Below are 14,683 nucleotides of genomic sequence, written 5' to 3'. Positions count from 1 at the left end.
TAAGGTTTCAAACTGTTAACTGATATAAAAACTTTAATAACTTCTTTTTATGTTTTTCTAGAAATACTAAAAATCATTGTCATTACATACAACATGTTTTCATGTAACACCTAACACTCTGCCTTTGGATGATCTGCAGTGAAATTGAGGGAAGAACTGTTTCTACAAACAAAATGTTCCTTCAGTTTGTTTGAGAAAATTTCCACTATTTTCATTATTTACAGTTTAAAGGAGTCAAAAGTCTGTCTGTTTAGTTAAGGGTCTGCCTGTCTGTTAACATTCGTCCTGAGATGAACATGATAGAAAATGACTGGATCTGTTTTGTGGTGACTACCAATTTAAAGAGCAGTTTTTACAGAAATGATACTTTTGTATGGATCATACTTTGTTGTATATAATTAAACAGAAGTCAGACTCCGGTCTAAACTAACCATGGTTACTGTGTCTGGTCTAAAACATTTCTTCTTCAGTTTTAGACCAAATCCATGTTGTGATGTGAGACTCACCCTGAGGCTGCCTCGACTCCCCACAGACATCCTCTCCTCATCATCTGAGATCTGAAAACACACCAGCAGAACATCAGCAAACAGCTCCGAGGGCGCCGAACACTGGGACCAGATCCACTGGTCTGACCCAGATCCACTGGTCTGACCCAGATCCAGTCTATCTGGGGCTCATCGGAAACTGATTCAGATCTGCTTTGTATTAAATCTTCAGGTGAGTTAATTACACTCACAGCCTGAACTCACTTGCTGATAAGACCCAACCACAGTCATCTAAAACTACCTGGGTCTCTCATCTAAAACTACCTGGGTCTCTCATCTAAAACTACCTACCTGGGTCTCACCTGAAACGACCTGGGTCTCTCATCTAAAACGACCTGGGTCTCTCATCTGAAACTACCTGGGTCTCTCATCTGAAACTACCTGGGTCTCTCATCTGAAACTACCTGGGTCTCTCATCTAAAACTACCTACCTGGGTCTCTCATCTGAAACTACCTACCTGGGTCTCTCACCTGAAACTACCTACCTGGGTCTCTCACCTGAAACTACCTACCTGGGTCTCTCACCTGAAACTACCTACCTGGGTCTCACCTGAAACTACCTACCTGGGTCTCTTATCTAAAACGACCTGGGTCTCTTATCTAAAACTACCTGGGTCTCATCTAAAACTACCTACCTGGGTCTCATCTAAAACTACCTACCTGGGTCTCATCTAAAACTACCTACCTGGGTCTCATCTAAAACTACCTACCTGGGTCTCTCCTGAAACTACCTGGGTCTCATCACTGCAGCAAGGTGAGAGGTTAAACACTGGAGGCAGGTGAAGACCAGATTTACAGGAGGTGGCGTGTCACTGTTTGAAGTGATCACCATCCAGATTTCAGGTTGGGTTGATATGGCAACACCTGTTGTCACTGATGGTAACTGCATCTATGTTATTATCAGAGACCCCAGGTAAGACAGAAACCGACACCCGGCTTTCTTTTCATTAAGGCAGCTTGGGAAGAGGAACGAAGAGAGATGGTACTGAAGGGAAAAGGAAGAAGGCAGGTGAAGCAGTAAAGGCCGACGGGGGCAGAGATACAGACCGAAGCGTGTCTCCGTGAGTGGCGAGAATACCGCTCACTGTCCTCCTGAAAGGCCACGAAGAAGAAAGACAACAGGAAGGTTAAAGAGCTGAAACTGAAGAAGAAGAGTGAAAGACAGAGTCAGGTTTCCTCTGAACAGACAGGCTGATGATATCACGTCACTGTTTCTGTCACTGTTTATTCTCTGCATAAAGCACAAACCGATGAAGGCTGCTGTGTACAGAGGAAACCTGACAGTCATAGAGCAGGGCCAAAGCACATGTGCATCTAAAACTCCTGTCAGACATGCCTAGTGGCATAACCCCCACGCCTAAACCCCCCCACCCACACACACACACCAATCTCTAGATTAAATGTTAATGCAGGAAAAATTAACAGTCCACAAAAATAATAAAAATAATAGTGGAGACTAGTATGAAAAATAAAAACAAAATTTTTCAAAATAGTAGTAAAACTACAATGAAAATGGAATAAAATAAAAAACAGATAATAAAATTTGTAAGTAAAAAAATGAATTAGAATAGAATAAAATTAATAGAATTATAAAAATGAAAGTAAAAGAAGTGTGAATTTGATAAAATATATAGAATAATACGTAAATCAAATTTAAAATCAAATCAAATTAAAAAAATTAAAATAAAGCAAAACTGGAATAAAATAAATAGAATAATACTAATAAATTCAAGTTAAAACGAATGAAATAAAAGAAAAACAGAATAAATTTTTGCATAATAAATAAATGATTAATGTCCTATACGTTTAGACAGTGAACAGACAGTAAACAGGCCTGTGATGAGTTGATCATCTCTCAGACATGGATTAAACAGGCTGTTAATCCCTGTGTGAGTCCGTCTGAGCACGTGCAGAACAAACACATACCGTCACTGATACACAACAACAACAACAACAACAACAGGCTGCAGACTAACATCCTGCTGACACAACACATGAAAACCCCACAACTCCTCATGTTTTACATGGATTTTAAATGGAGCTTTGAGTTGTCTCACTGGGTAAACTGGGTAAACTGGGTCTGGATGGTTTGGTTGACAGGAGGGAAAAATCAGCCGATTCCAGGAAAAGACAACATAGGTTTCGTTTTTCTTTCTCATGTGATGTAAATCCGTCTGATTCACTACAGATGAAAAATGTCTGAACAGGTTTCCTTATATGATGCTGAAGAATTTATGACTTACTATTGATAGTTATTCCGCTATTTATGCAACATGACATCATGTTATATAACAATAGGTTTTGTGATATGATCACTGTTGTTATGTTGCTATACACATCACTATACATTATATTAATATTGAATTATATCATCTTAGGATCACAAATACAGTACTTGTTCTTATTAGTTATTAGTTCTTTACACTCTGAGCTGAGTTAGTTACATGTTTCAGCCATTATAGCTATATCAGTTTAAATTACTGTAACTTTTATGTGAGTCCTATAAAGAATATATATCTGCAGGAAGTTATAGCTTCTCTTCCTGCCGTTTGTCCAATAAAAAGGTCAATAAAACCACAAAATGCTCCTTTAATTCCACTAAAATGAGATACAAGGTTTTCACGGGTCAGACAGATGCTACAGAGTCCTACCATCCACTGTTCAATGTGACCCCATTTATTATCCAGACCATAATACTTCTGCAGATGGGGGAGGGGCGGAGAGAGAGAGAGAGAGAGAGAGAGAGAGAGAGAGAGAGAGAGAGAGAGAGGAGGAGGAGGAGGAGGAGGACAGAGGGATGGAGGAGGAAAAAATGAAAAATTAATATGAAAGAACAAGATGAAAAAAAACAGACCAGGTTCTAAAGAGATAAGTTTCCTCAGGTGTGTTTGTATTTAAGGTGGAATGGAGGAGAAAGTTGTACCTTGTGGCTGTGGAAGAGCTACAGGAGGCAGGAGGAGAAACAAGAGGAGAGACAGGAGGTTAGGAACAGGGGTGAGAGGTCAGAGGTCAGTGATGGAAACACGAATAAACAGACTGCAGATCGGTTCAGATTTGGTCGATACTCAAGCACATTAGCCAGCTGCACGTTACAGACAATAAAAGAGGAGAAACCCGTTACCAGGAAAAAACGATTTCTCCCCTCAGGCCAATCGTTTCTTTATTAATATTCATATTAATGTATGTCTGCATTTTTTACAACGTATGGCTCCAGCTTTGCGGAAATAACCTGCTCAGTTTGTCACTTTAATAAGAAACGTGAACATTTTTCTGTTTTAACTTGACAAACCTTATGTTACACTGACGGGTTTTTCTTGTCCTCCCTTCACTCTGGTTTGAGACACGTTTTTGTATTATTATTTTTCCTGTGTTTTCAGAGTGTTTACTGATGTCGATATATTTATCCTAAACTTATCGCTGAATGTATTATTGTTAAAGGGAGCGACACCTCGGGTTTTTTGTTCAGTTTTTTTTACGTGTGTTTGCTGCGGTTAAAAATGAGAAAGGAGGAAATGAGAGATTTTTAAAAAGAGAGATGTTGGATTTGTGCATGTTTTTCCTTTTATTCCAAAAACCAACTACAAATAAATCTTGCTATAATGTGATAGGTCACTGTTATAATAAGGAGAGTTTACTGTTTAAAAGAGATACGTTGAATTTGTGTAATAGTGAGAAAGTTTCACGATGTAACAAGATAAAATTAAATGTTAATTGTTAAAAATGCAGCTGTTGTTATATGTGTTATATTGTAAATATTTTCTTGATATAAAAATAACTTTCTTTAAAACCTTGGTGGCAGAATCAGAAGTCGTGCATTTAATCTGAATCTGGTGGTGGTAAAATGCTCCACAGCAGCTGTTGTTCATAAAGATAATTCAAATAAATTTTAACTCTGCGTGTGTTTAAATTAAGTTACTCACCGAACTGGGACGAGGCATAGTGAGAATCCAAACTTCAGTAAATCATGAGCTGTTGTTGTGTAGCAGCTGACTGACTGCGATCGATGATTAAAGCTGATTCACACTCTCTGTTACCTCACGCACACAGACTGACCTTTGACCCCACATTCAAGTAGAAGCACCTGGAGCTGCTCAGGTAGAGACTCAACTGTGAATACTTGTTTTTATTGCGTTTTAATATGTAGAGGTCATCAGTAAAACTACAGCACGCAAGGAGTCAAAACATAAACTGACAAAACCTTTATATTAATGGATTTTGTCATTTAATATTATTGTTTGTCTTCTTTTGAAGCTACACTTCCCATAACACAGTCAAACCGTCCCATTAAAAGCTGCCGAATCAGCGGTGATCAGCTCCTGTTCTCAGTGCAGCCGTGGACGTTCAGACAACTGTCACTGGATCACTGCGATCCCGAAGGAAACTTAAAAACGGGAAGATTCTGAACGAAGTTCTGCAGCCTCTTTTTCTTCTGCTTTCTAAGTGGGTTTCTAATGACGTCCTCAGGACGTGGACGAAAACGGAATCATATCAACATGTGTTTCATGTCTGCCAGTTCAGGTCTGACTCAGTCAGGACTCTGAGGAGGAGGAGAAGTTTTGACCCTAATTCATCTCCTACAGTGTCTCTGCTGCACGTCTCTCCCTGCACGCTCCCCTTTTTAAGTCCCCCCCCCACACACACACACACACACACACACCACCCCCCAACCGAGGAGACGCCTCTGCTACATATTAGAAGACAAGTTTTTATAAATACACTCAGCGGAGCTGACAACGCTGTGTGTACATAAAGACGTGCAGCTGGTCGAACTTGCTGATAAAATAAACAGAGCTGTGGGTTGGTTCCTCCTCACAGTTTCATAGATCTTCCTTTTCCAGCAGCCACCTGCACACGACTACTCCAACTAACTGTTTCTCGTGAAATGAAATGGTGACAATTCATCAACAGTGATCAGAAATGATTTCCTAATAACCTGCGTGTTATCATCTAAATCAGCATTACATCTTGTTCACCTCACCACTAAACCCTCCGACGCTCGAAAATGGAGAAATTAGTACCTGGAAATAACGTCATGTTTCACAGCAGAGATGCAGCTAACGATCATTTTTCCATCGACCGACTAATCGATTAATCGTTTCAGCTCTGGTTCACTGTGAAACGTCTTGGTCCTGATCCAGCTCACTGTCAAGAACCTGCGCTGTTATAGGGTGAGGTTTAGGGACTGTTGCAATGACAACAGGTCCAGATGAAAAATAACAACATCCGCATTGTGAAGATCGGTGTCCAGCTCACCTCCTTGTGTAAAGACATTTCAGAATAAAAGCATCCTGACCTCCTTCTGTTGTCGTTCCAGCTCCTTCATCCTGATCTCTCGGGCCTCGGCTCTCGCCGCTCGCTTTGCCGCCAGCCTCGCCTCCGCCTAAGACACAGACCAATATGTCGTTAATCTTCACAAATTCTCAGTCATCACAACATCGACCCTGAGAGGTGGGTGCTGCTGTTACGCTCATATCCAGCTACTTTATTTATCAACTGATAATTGGATGTACATCATTGATTAGTAATTAATATTTACATCCAAGTGAGCTGACTCTACATTACATTCATTAATTCTATTTATTATGAACAAAAACTATCCCGCACATCTAACGGATAAAAACTGTGCACTATATTCAATTTCAGTCAAAATATGGGGGAAAAACCGGTACAAAATGCAAACATGTTCCAGAATGTTCCAGTACACAAATATACATATATACATATACACATATACACATATACATACATACACACACATACACACACATATACATACATACACACACATATACATACATATACATGCAGTGGGGTCCAACAGTCTGAGACCACTTTCACATTGACTTGAATGGGAAAAAAATGGCATGTTCCAGTGCCTGTTATATCACCAATCTAATCAAACTGATCAAACCTTCACACCCATATCAATAGACTCAGTGATGTCATCATGGCCAGTCATTGTTTCAGGATGAACACCTCCAAAAAAATTAGATTAATACTATTAAAATATATACAAAAAGAAAAAATACATAAATTTAAAGTGAAAATACTATGTAAAGGAAGAAAACCCGAATAAATAATATTAAGATTTCATGATTAAAGAAAATTAAAATATATCGAAATAAAATCTTTAGAAAAAATAAATGTAATATTAAATTAAGATATACTGTTTAAAAATGAAAGTATCTGTCAGCTGCTGAGTCAGGTTTTGATAGAATGACATGTCCCTGTCTAATGTCTCAGGTGAGTTCAGTCTGAGCTTTCTCCAGCAGAGGGCAATCTCTCTTTGTCTCTCTCTCTCTTTGTCTCTCTCTGTCTGTCTGTCTGTCTCTCTCTCTCGCTCTGTGTGTCTACAGGAGGAACGGGAGGAATGTGGACTGTCCACCTGTCCTGACACCAGGAGACACTCCCTCCATCACTAGACAATAACACAACCTGACACCTGAATACCTGTTGATGACACACCTATGATCATCTGACACACCTGAACACTTCAACACATTCAGTCTTTGTAAGACCTGAAACCTGACGTAGTTTATTTAATGTCTAGTTTAAATTTACACTTTATTGATACTGTTTTTCACAAAGAACCATTTTATTAAAAACACATTTAATTCAAATCCGAAATCTTAATTTTTACCTGAGATGATGACCTGTTAGAGCTCGTCTGAATGAAAACATAAAATCACAATAAAAACACAATAAAAAAAATACAAAATACCGTCACGAAAAGTAAATCAAAAAGTTAGGAGACATATATACATATACATATATACACATATACATCTACATATACACACACACACACACACACACACACACATTTTAAAAGTATTTAACTATTTTTTATACTTTTATTGTTGACACTCCTCTACATATATATAATTTGTGTGTGTTTACTTAATTATAAATAAAGACATAAAAATACAAAACATATCTTACAAAAGTAGAAGACAGATATGTATAAGTATACTTTTTTTTATTTGCCCTGTAACTATACAAAATTATTTTGAAGTCACCAAATTCCCTTTATGGTGTGTTTTATTTTTTTTATTTCCTCTTTTTTTCTGTTCTGTTGTAGATCTTTATTTAAAAATCTATTAAAGAACTGAACCTTGACATGACACGTATTGTCTTTTACTTGTCTAGAAAGGCACTAAATAAAATTTGGGGTGACCAAGGAAGAAAAGCAGTGATAAAACCACCGTGACGATGATGAAGTGAACAGAGTTAGAAACACTGTGAAGGGGTGAATGATGGTCCAGTTCAGATGATGTAGAGATCTGTGAAGATTAATGTTTGTGCTGCTGCACAGGATTAAAGGATGGAGGTCACACACACACACACACACACACACACACACACACACACACACACACACACACACACACACACACACACACACACACACACACACACACACACACACACACAACATTCTCTCCCAGTAGATTATTGAGGAGGGAAAGTGCCAACATCACTCACACCAGACTCCATTCAAATATTAATAATTTCAAACATCTCCACATCCACTAAACTGAGACACTTTGGATAAAATTACTTATTAGTGAAAATGTATAATATAATTGAATTCTTTATTTTCTTTAATATTTTTTTATTTGTTTTTTTTTTAATCTAAATATATATATTTTTTTTAATTTGTTTTAGTTTTCCTTTCTTTTGTGTTTTTATTTCTTTTTCATCATTTTCTTTCTTTATCTCTTTATTTTATTATTATACTAGATTCATTCTATCTTGTATATTTTTATCTGCATGATTTTTTAAAGACTGCATTTATGGTATGTTACGATTGGTTTATGTGTTTGTTTTCAGGGTTTTTGTTGTCAGAGCACATTAACTGTTGTTATGATGTTGAATTTAAACCCAGTGAAACTCAGATCACCAAAGAGGTTCTGTTTTCATCTGGGTCTGTCTGTTGGTTTGTTTTTCAGCAGGATTACACAAAAACTACTGAAACGATTTTCACCAAACCTGGTGCAGGGACGGGACCCGGACCAGGGAGGAATCCATTACATTTTGGTGCCAATCCGGTTAAAGGGGCAGATCCAGGAATTTTTTTTCTCACTTTCCTTGACATTGTGAGACAGGACTTTTTCCACATTTTGTCAGTTTCTCTCGAAATAATGTACAAACTATGAGTCTGTACAATTTGGTGGAGATCCAGATAATAATCCTGATCTTACACAGAGTTGCATTCAGTATGTTTTATAATAAATCATTATTGTTATCAGACTACTTCCTTTTTCTACCATAAGAGCGAGACAGACCTGTAGGGTTGTTTGGTCTTTTCGGAGGGATGTGGTCTACCGAGGGCCAGTCTGGTTTCGGTTGTTTCTCCGTGTTTTTAAATGAAAACTTTAAGGCATCTGTCAGTCAGACAGTCAGTCAGTCAGTGACTGGATGTTTCCTCGTACCGGTTTCACTGACTGAATGTGACCAAACCAGTCTGAAGTCAACCAGCTGCTGGGAATTTGTTTACGTGAAGGAACCAGTTTTCAGACTCAGAACAGACTGCAGAACAGCAGACTGAAACTGATCAGAGGTCAGCTGATGAACGCGATATCGTCTGCTGCTATGAACATTTATTTTACCGTGTTTACTGAGAAACGTCTCTCCGTTCTGTCCGATCTCGTTTCACCTGCAGTTGAAGTTTTACTTTTTCAACAGTTCAAAACTAAAACAAAACAGATCCAAATAACAGATCTGAAGTCAGACTGGATAAAATTAGAGCTGCAACAAACGATTATTTTCATCATTGATTAATCTTAAATGTCTTTAACAGTTTCTCTCAGCCGTCGGTCATCTGCTTGTTCTGTCCACTGGCAGAACGAAAACCTCAAATATTCATTTATTTATGACAAAGAAAAGCAGCAAATCTTCTCATCTGACATTTCAATTGATCAATCATCAAAATAGTTGCCAATTCATTTCTCTAATTAATGGTTCCTATCTCAGAATATCGCACTAAGGGTTTGATTATTTTCGGATTAAAATTTGTTCTACACCTGGATGGAAACCAGACCACTAACTGTAAAAATCAGCAGGCTGGACGCTGTTTGAAAGCTGTTCCATTTTACTCTTTTCTTAGTTTTTCAGTTCTTTAGTAATGTCTCATCCTGTCCCGCTGTGAGTTTAATGTCAGAAATCAGACTCATGTCATTGCTCAACAAAAACATAAAGAAATAAAAACAAGTGATCGTCAGGTCACAGCGACCAGCACATGTGGTGCTCCAGGTGGAGCTGGTGATGGAGAACAATTGGCAGCAGCTGGGGCTGGTTTGCTCTCTCAAGGGGTTTTCCACGAGTTCTGGAAGAGATTCCAGGAGAGAATCCAGGAGCTCCTGGTCTGCTTTTCATTTCCTCAGGTAACTGCTGTGATATGTGTTTTATAGTGTAACTGTGACCAAATCTATTTGCTAACAATGTGTTTCTCCAGGAAGAGACGAAACTGACTTCATGAGACACCCCCGACGAAAACAGAGGAGACTAAATCAGGTGTGCAGCATAAGTTACCATGGCGACATAACCCAGGTAAGAAGTGAGCATCTGTCATTACCCTGAAAACCCAGGATTAACCCTGAAGTTACCTCACTAACCCCAGATCCTGCTTCGTAGTACAGTTCTCTGGTCTACCTTAAAAACCACTACACCGAGACCTGTCAGACACGGACTAACAGGGAGACTGTCAAAACCGTTATCATAAACTGTTTGATGTAGACCTGGTCTAATTTGGTCTGGATGGAAAAGAGCAGTCAAATCGCCCTTTTTAAAAAAATATTTTCTGTGACATATTAAAAAGTGTGCAGAAATGTTACACACATACTTATATTGCATTAGTGTCAGTTGTAAGAGGAAATGCTGCTGTTTCCATTAAAACATCAACAGCTGTGTGACGACCTGTCACTGCTCGACAAATCTGAGAGTCAAATCTGAGAGTCACCGTGCATTACATCACATCCTGCTTCTCAGTCTCACTTAAATCACAATGGAGGGGTAGCTGCATTAGTAACCACAGAAGAAGAGGAAGAAGAAGAAGAGGAGGTGTGCGCCCTGCACCCCCGCCCACCCCAGTTTGAGTTGCACATTCCAGCTTCAGTATGTAGGTCGAACAAAACAATAACTACAGCAGCGATTCAGCCTGAACATAAAGACGCTTTTGTTCCAAACAGCAGAGGATTTAATGACACAGACGTCTGATTAGCAACACCGAATCTAATCATCGCAGCAACTTGGTTTTAACATCACACAGGAACATTGACTGACTGACTCTGAGAGGGTTAGAGAGATCCTGTCCTTTAGGTTTTATCAGTAACCACTGCAGTGGTTAACAACCTGAGGAGGAGGTTATGTTCTACTTTATATTATATATGACAATATTAATTCATTTGACAGTTTCTAAAGGTCAAGAGAATAAATTGAAAAATGAAAATGATACAAGAACAAAAGAAAAGGAAAAAAATAAAGATTATCAAATATAAAAATGCAAAAAATGGAAGACAGATTAAGATATATAGATAAAAAATATCAATATTGTTAAAATGAAAAAAAAAAACATTAAATAACTATTCTAAAAATTTAAACACAATTAGATAAAACAAATGGTGTTATTTATTTAAATTAATTTATTTTATGTATTTAATTTGATGTATATTATAGATAATTCATGATTAATAATTAACATTTAACGGAAAAAATACAGAATCCAAATTTTAATATTCATCTTTTATTTTATAATTATTCATTGTTATTTTATTAACATTATTATTATTATCATTATTATTATTATTATTATGTTTTCTGTAACCTTTTTTTTCATTATCAATTATTATTAAGTTGCTTTAATTTTTAATTCGACTTCCACTTTTCATTTTCACTCTATTTATTGATTTCTATTTATGGGGGTCGGTCTCGGGCCCCCAACAGCTGAGTCCGGCCGTTTTTTGACAACATCACCGGATGATTTAGTGAATCTTTCGCCGCTGTAAAAACGCCGGTTGTTCTGCAGTGGGACTCGGTCTGATTGCACCTCTACTGCTGTAATGAACTCTCACTCATATTAAATCAATACAATATCAGCAATAATTCGATAACGGTATCGATAAGCAGCCTCACCTCCCGTGCGATCTGGTTGAGGGCATCATCCTCGGCGGTCAGCTTCTCCCGGTTCGGGATCCTCTTCCTACCCGATCCCTGAGTCCACATCGTTCAGGATTTTTACCGGAGGCCCAATTATCCAGAAAGGTCTCCTTTGGTCCGAAACATGCGGAGTCGACGTTCAAAAGAAAAGAAAAACTAAGTAAAGCTGTTTGAGTTTAAAAGGTGCGACTTTTCTGACGCTATTCGGCGGGGTCAGCTTCTCTCCATCCTGGATCCGCTTCTATTCCGGACCTCGGGTCCCCATCGTTCGGCAGGAGGGTTCCGAATTGCTCACAGGTCTCCTTTGATCCAGAGTACACGGATTTGACGGGCAGAAGTGGGGAGAATACTAAATTAATCCGCTTCCATTTTAAGACCGGTGTTTTTCTGATGCTATTCGACGGTCAGCCTCTCTTGGTTCTGGATCGTGATGTCCACATCGCTCAGGAGGTATTTATTGGAGGCGGAATAATCCACAAAGGTCTCCCTTAGTTCGGAATTTACGGACTCGGTGCTCAGTACAGGGGCAAATACTAAATGAAGCTGTTTGAGATTCAAATAATGTTTCCTCTGATGCTATGTGGCGGTCAGAGGACGTCCGGAGCGGCTGCGGGCCGAGCTGCCGCAGCCGATCATCCCGTTTTAGCTAGCTAACGTTAGCTTGCTCTCAACAGTCACCGCAAGAAAACCGGAAAAGAAAAAACGTTAAAAATCGTCGGTCGTTGCCGTGGTCGCCTGTTGCCGCCGTTCACATCCCTCCATAAGGAGAAACCGGGCACCGTAGTGTCGGTGAACCGCCGGTAAACTCGTTAATCCGCCAATGTCAGCAGCCGCCATGAGCATTTTAAGGTCGTGTGAAAAGGAGCAGGTGCTGTCTCCTCTGGGACCCTGAAGTATACTGGGGTTACGGTGTCAGGTGGGCCGCAGGTGGACCGGTACCGGTCTTTAAACGCATCCTGACACAGCACACCGCAGTGTGTCAGCAAAGGGAGGAGGCTTTTATTGTGGTGGGAGGATGTTCGTGGCGTCAAGTTGAAGACAGTTTCCATGCGGAAAGGAAGTTTTCAAAATAAAATGGCGATATTCTGTATCGAGTGTCTGAAAGATCTAAAAATAATATTTTTGTTCTTTAAAACACTATTTTAGTTTTTTAAAGAATGAAAAAAAACTCCGTGAATTCTTCTTGTTCTTATGTGTTATTACAGGAAACTGTTTTCATTAGTAATAATACAGTTAGTCTAAATAATATAAACATTTTATGTGAATAATATTTATTTCATTTATAATAAAATGAAACATTAACTTTATTAAAATTATTACAAATGTATGGTAAATATTACTACCATTCATTTTTGAAAATGTATAAAAAGAAATTGGGCCCATTAAAATATGACTCCACACAATCTAATAAGTAGCTAAATACAAACTAATAAGTATAAATTTAATATAAAAGTAATGTTGTATCTAATAACATGTAGATACAAATATAATAACTCATAATCAAACTATGTATAATAATATGTTACTATATGGTAATTACCAGTGTAGTAATAGTATCAATATCATTTTTTCCTTTAGTTATTGCCAATAAAACGACCTTCTTTAAGTAATGGTGCGATTCTGTAAACTAAATGCATAAATAAATGAATTTTATTACCTAATTTAATTTATTATTGAACTGGATAAATTATTTCTCTGACCCTTCATATTCTACGGAGCATTGTTGCTTTTATTTTGAAAGCTACCAACGGAAGTCGAATCCACCCGGTTTAAAGCCCCAGTTCGATTCCGGTTCGATGTTTTTACTGCAGCACGTGAACCAACCGGTCACTTTAAATAAATGTGCAGTGCTGCTTCCGGTCGCACATTTCAACATAAAAGGACCGACTTGAATCCCACTTTTATTTTGAAGTCGGACCCCAGTTTTTTACAGATATTTAACAAAAGTTTTCATTTTGCGTTGTAGAAAACTGTAATATCTTTAATTTTATTATTAATGAGACCAGATTAAGAACATTTAAACTAAATTAATGCCACAAACGATGGAACTGTAAAGTACATTATAATAACGTTAAACACTACAAGCTGACAGAGAAAGGACAGTTTTATATTGTTGGATCATTTTAAAGGTACAAATATTAATTTCTCGAGATGATGACGAGCGATTGTGGATCAGTAGGATGTCTCTCAGGTAATAAACACATCCGTCCTTTTAAAAAAACAAAACAAACATTGTCTCATACCAAACAAAATATATCACATTGATCAATATAATATAAAAATAGAAATACAGAAATTTTGTAGTTTGAATGAAATAAGTTTCATTCTGGCAAAAACCTTGTTGTTATTTGTGGAAAAACTTTGATTCTATTTGGATTTTTCAGTAAAACGTGTGCGTGTGATGTTAAAGGATCAGAAACTCAAAATCACTGCAGTTGTTCTTGTAGTTTATTGATCAGAAGCCAAACACTGACGTAAGAGGGCAGCACTTATCACATGTTCTCATTACCCTCAATACAGTATGAACTTTCATCTGTAATCTACACATCAAAGAAACTGAACATTTAAATTTTCTAAACAATATTTCCAAACATCACTGATTATTATTATTACCGCTCAATAATATCCGGTCTACAGTCGGCTGCCGATCGATCAATATGTTTATTCATCAAATGGCAGCAACATAAGAAAAATTTGGTTTCTAATTTGTTTCTACCGACTGATGCTTCCGTCATTTATTAGATTTTACTGTTTGGTTTTAATTCTCAACTTTTCCAGGAAGAGATCAAGTTTATTGATCATATCAGAAGTTATCTGAAAGGCTGAAAACAATGAAACAAATTGATAAAGTCTTATAAAGAGCTGATCATTTAACGGTATGGAGGTTCTGTGATGCAAGAATTAAACAGATTAAAAAATTAAAAAGAGTAAAATACCTACTTTAAGCATTTTATCACTAAATTCTTCCTGGCAAAATTTGA

The 14,683-nt window shown here is 37.8% G+C and overlaps 1 protein-coding gene and 1 long non-coding RNA gene across 7 annotated transcripts in view; one reads left to right on the top strand and one right to left on the bottom strand.

The window, feature by feature from the left end:
- The window catches only part of lrrfip1b (leucine rich repeat (in FLII) interacting protein 1b), a 27,267-nt gene extending 14,604 nt beyond the window's left edge, over positions 1–12,663 (bottom strand). For 4 of the 5 annotated variants that reach the window (XM_040123076.1, XM_040123077.1, XM_040123072.1 and 1 more), the window contains exons 1-3: positions 11,679–12,663; positions 5,839–5,925; positions 507–557 (exon numbers count right to left, since the gene is read on the bottom strand). In XM_040123076.1, the coding sequence (XP_039979010.1) occupies positions 507–557; positions 5,839–5,925; positions 11,679–11,768 (228 nt within the window). In that variant the 5' untranslated portion in view covers positions 11,769–12,663. Of the gene's footprint in view, positions 1–506; positions 558–4,465; positions 4,782–5,838; positions 5,926–11,678 lie in introns of those variants that run through there. The other variant, XM_040123073.1, reaches the window with a different exon arrangement.
- The window catches only part of LOC120787433, a 26,973-nt gene continuing 22,107 nt past the window's right edge, over positions 9,818–14,683 (top strand). For both annotated transcript variants that reach the window (XR_005706914.1, XR_005706915.1), the window contains exons 1-2: positions 9,818–9,931; positions 10,003–10,097. This is a non-coding gene — a long non-coding RNA (uncharacterized LOC120787433). The remainder of the gene's footprint in view (positions 9,932–10,002; positions 10,098–14,683) is intronic.

The sequence above is a fragment of the Xiphias gladius genome, unplaced genomic scaffold (genome assembly GCF_016859285.1).
Source record: "Xiphias gladius isolate SHS-SW01 ecotype Sanya breed wild unplaced genomic scaffold, ASM1685928v1 HiC_scaffold_1475, whole genome shotgun sequence".
NCBI classification, from domain to species: Eukaryota; Metazoa; Chordata; class Actinopteri; order Istiophoriformes; family Xiphiidae; genus Xiphias; species Xiphias gladius.
The sequence above is the reverse complement of the archived record's forward strand: the minus strand, read 5'-3'. Positions and strand labels throughout refer to the sequence as shown.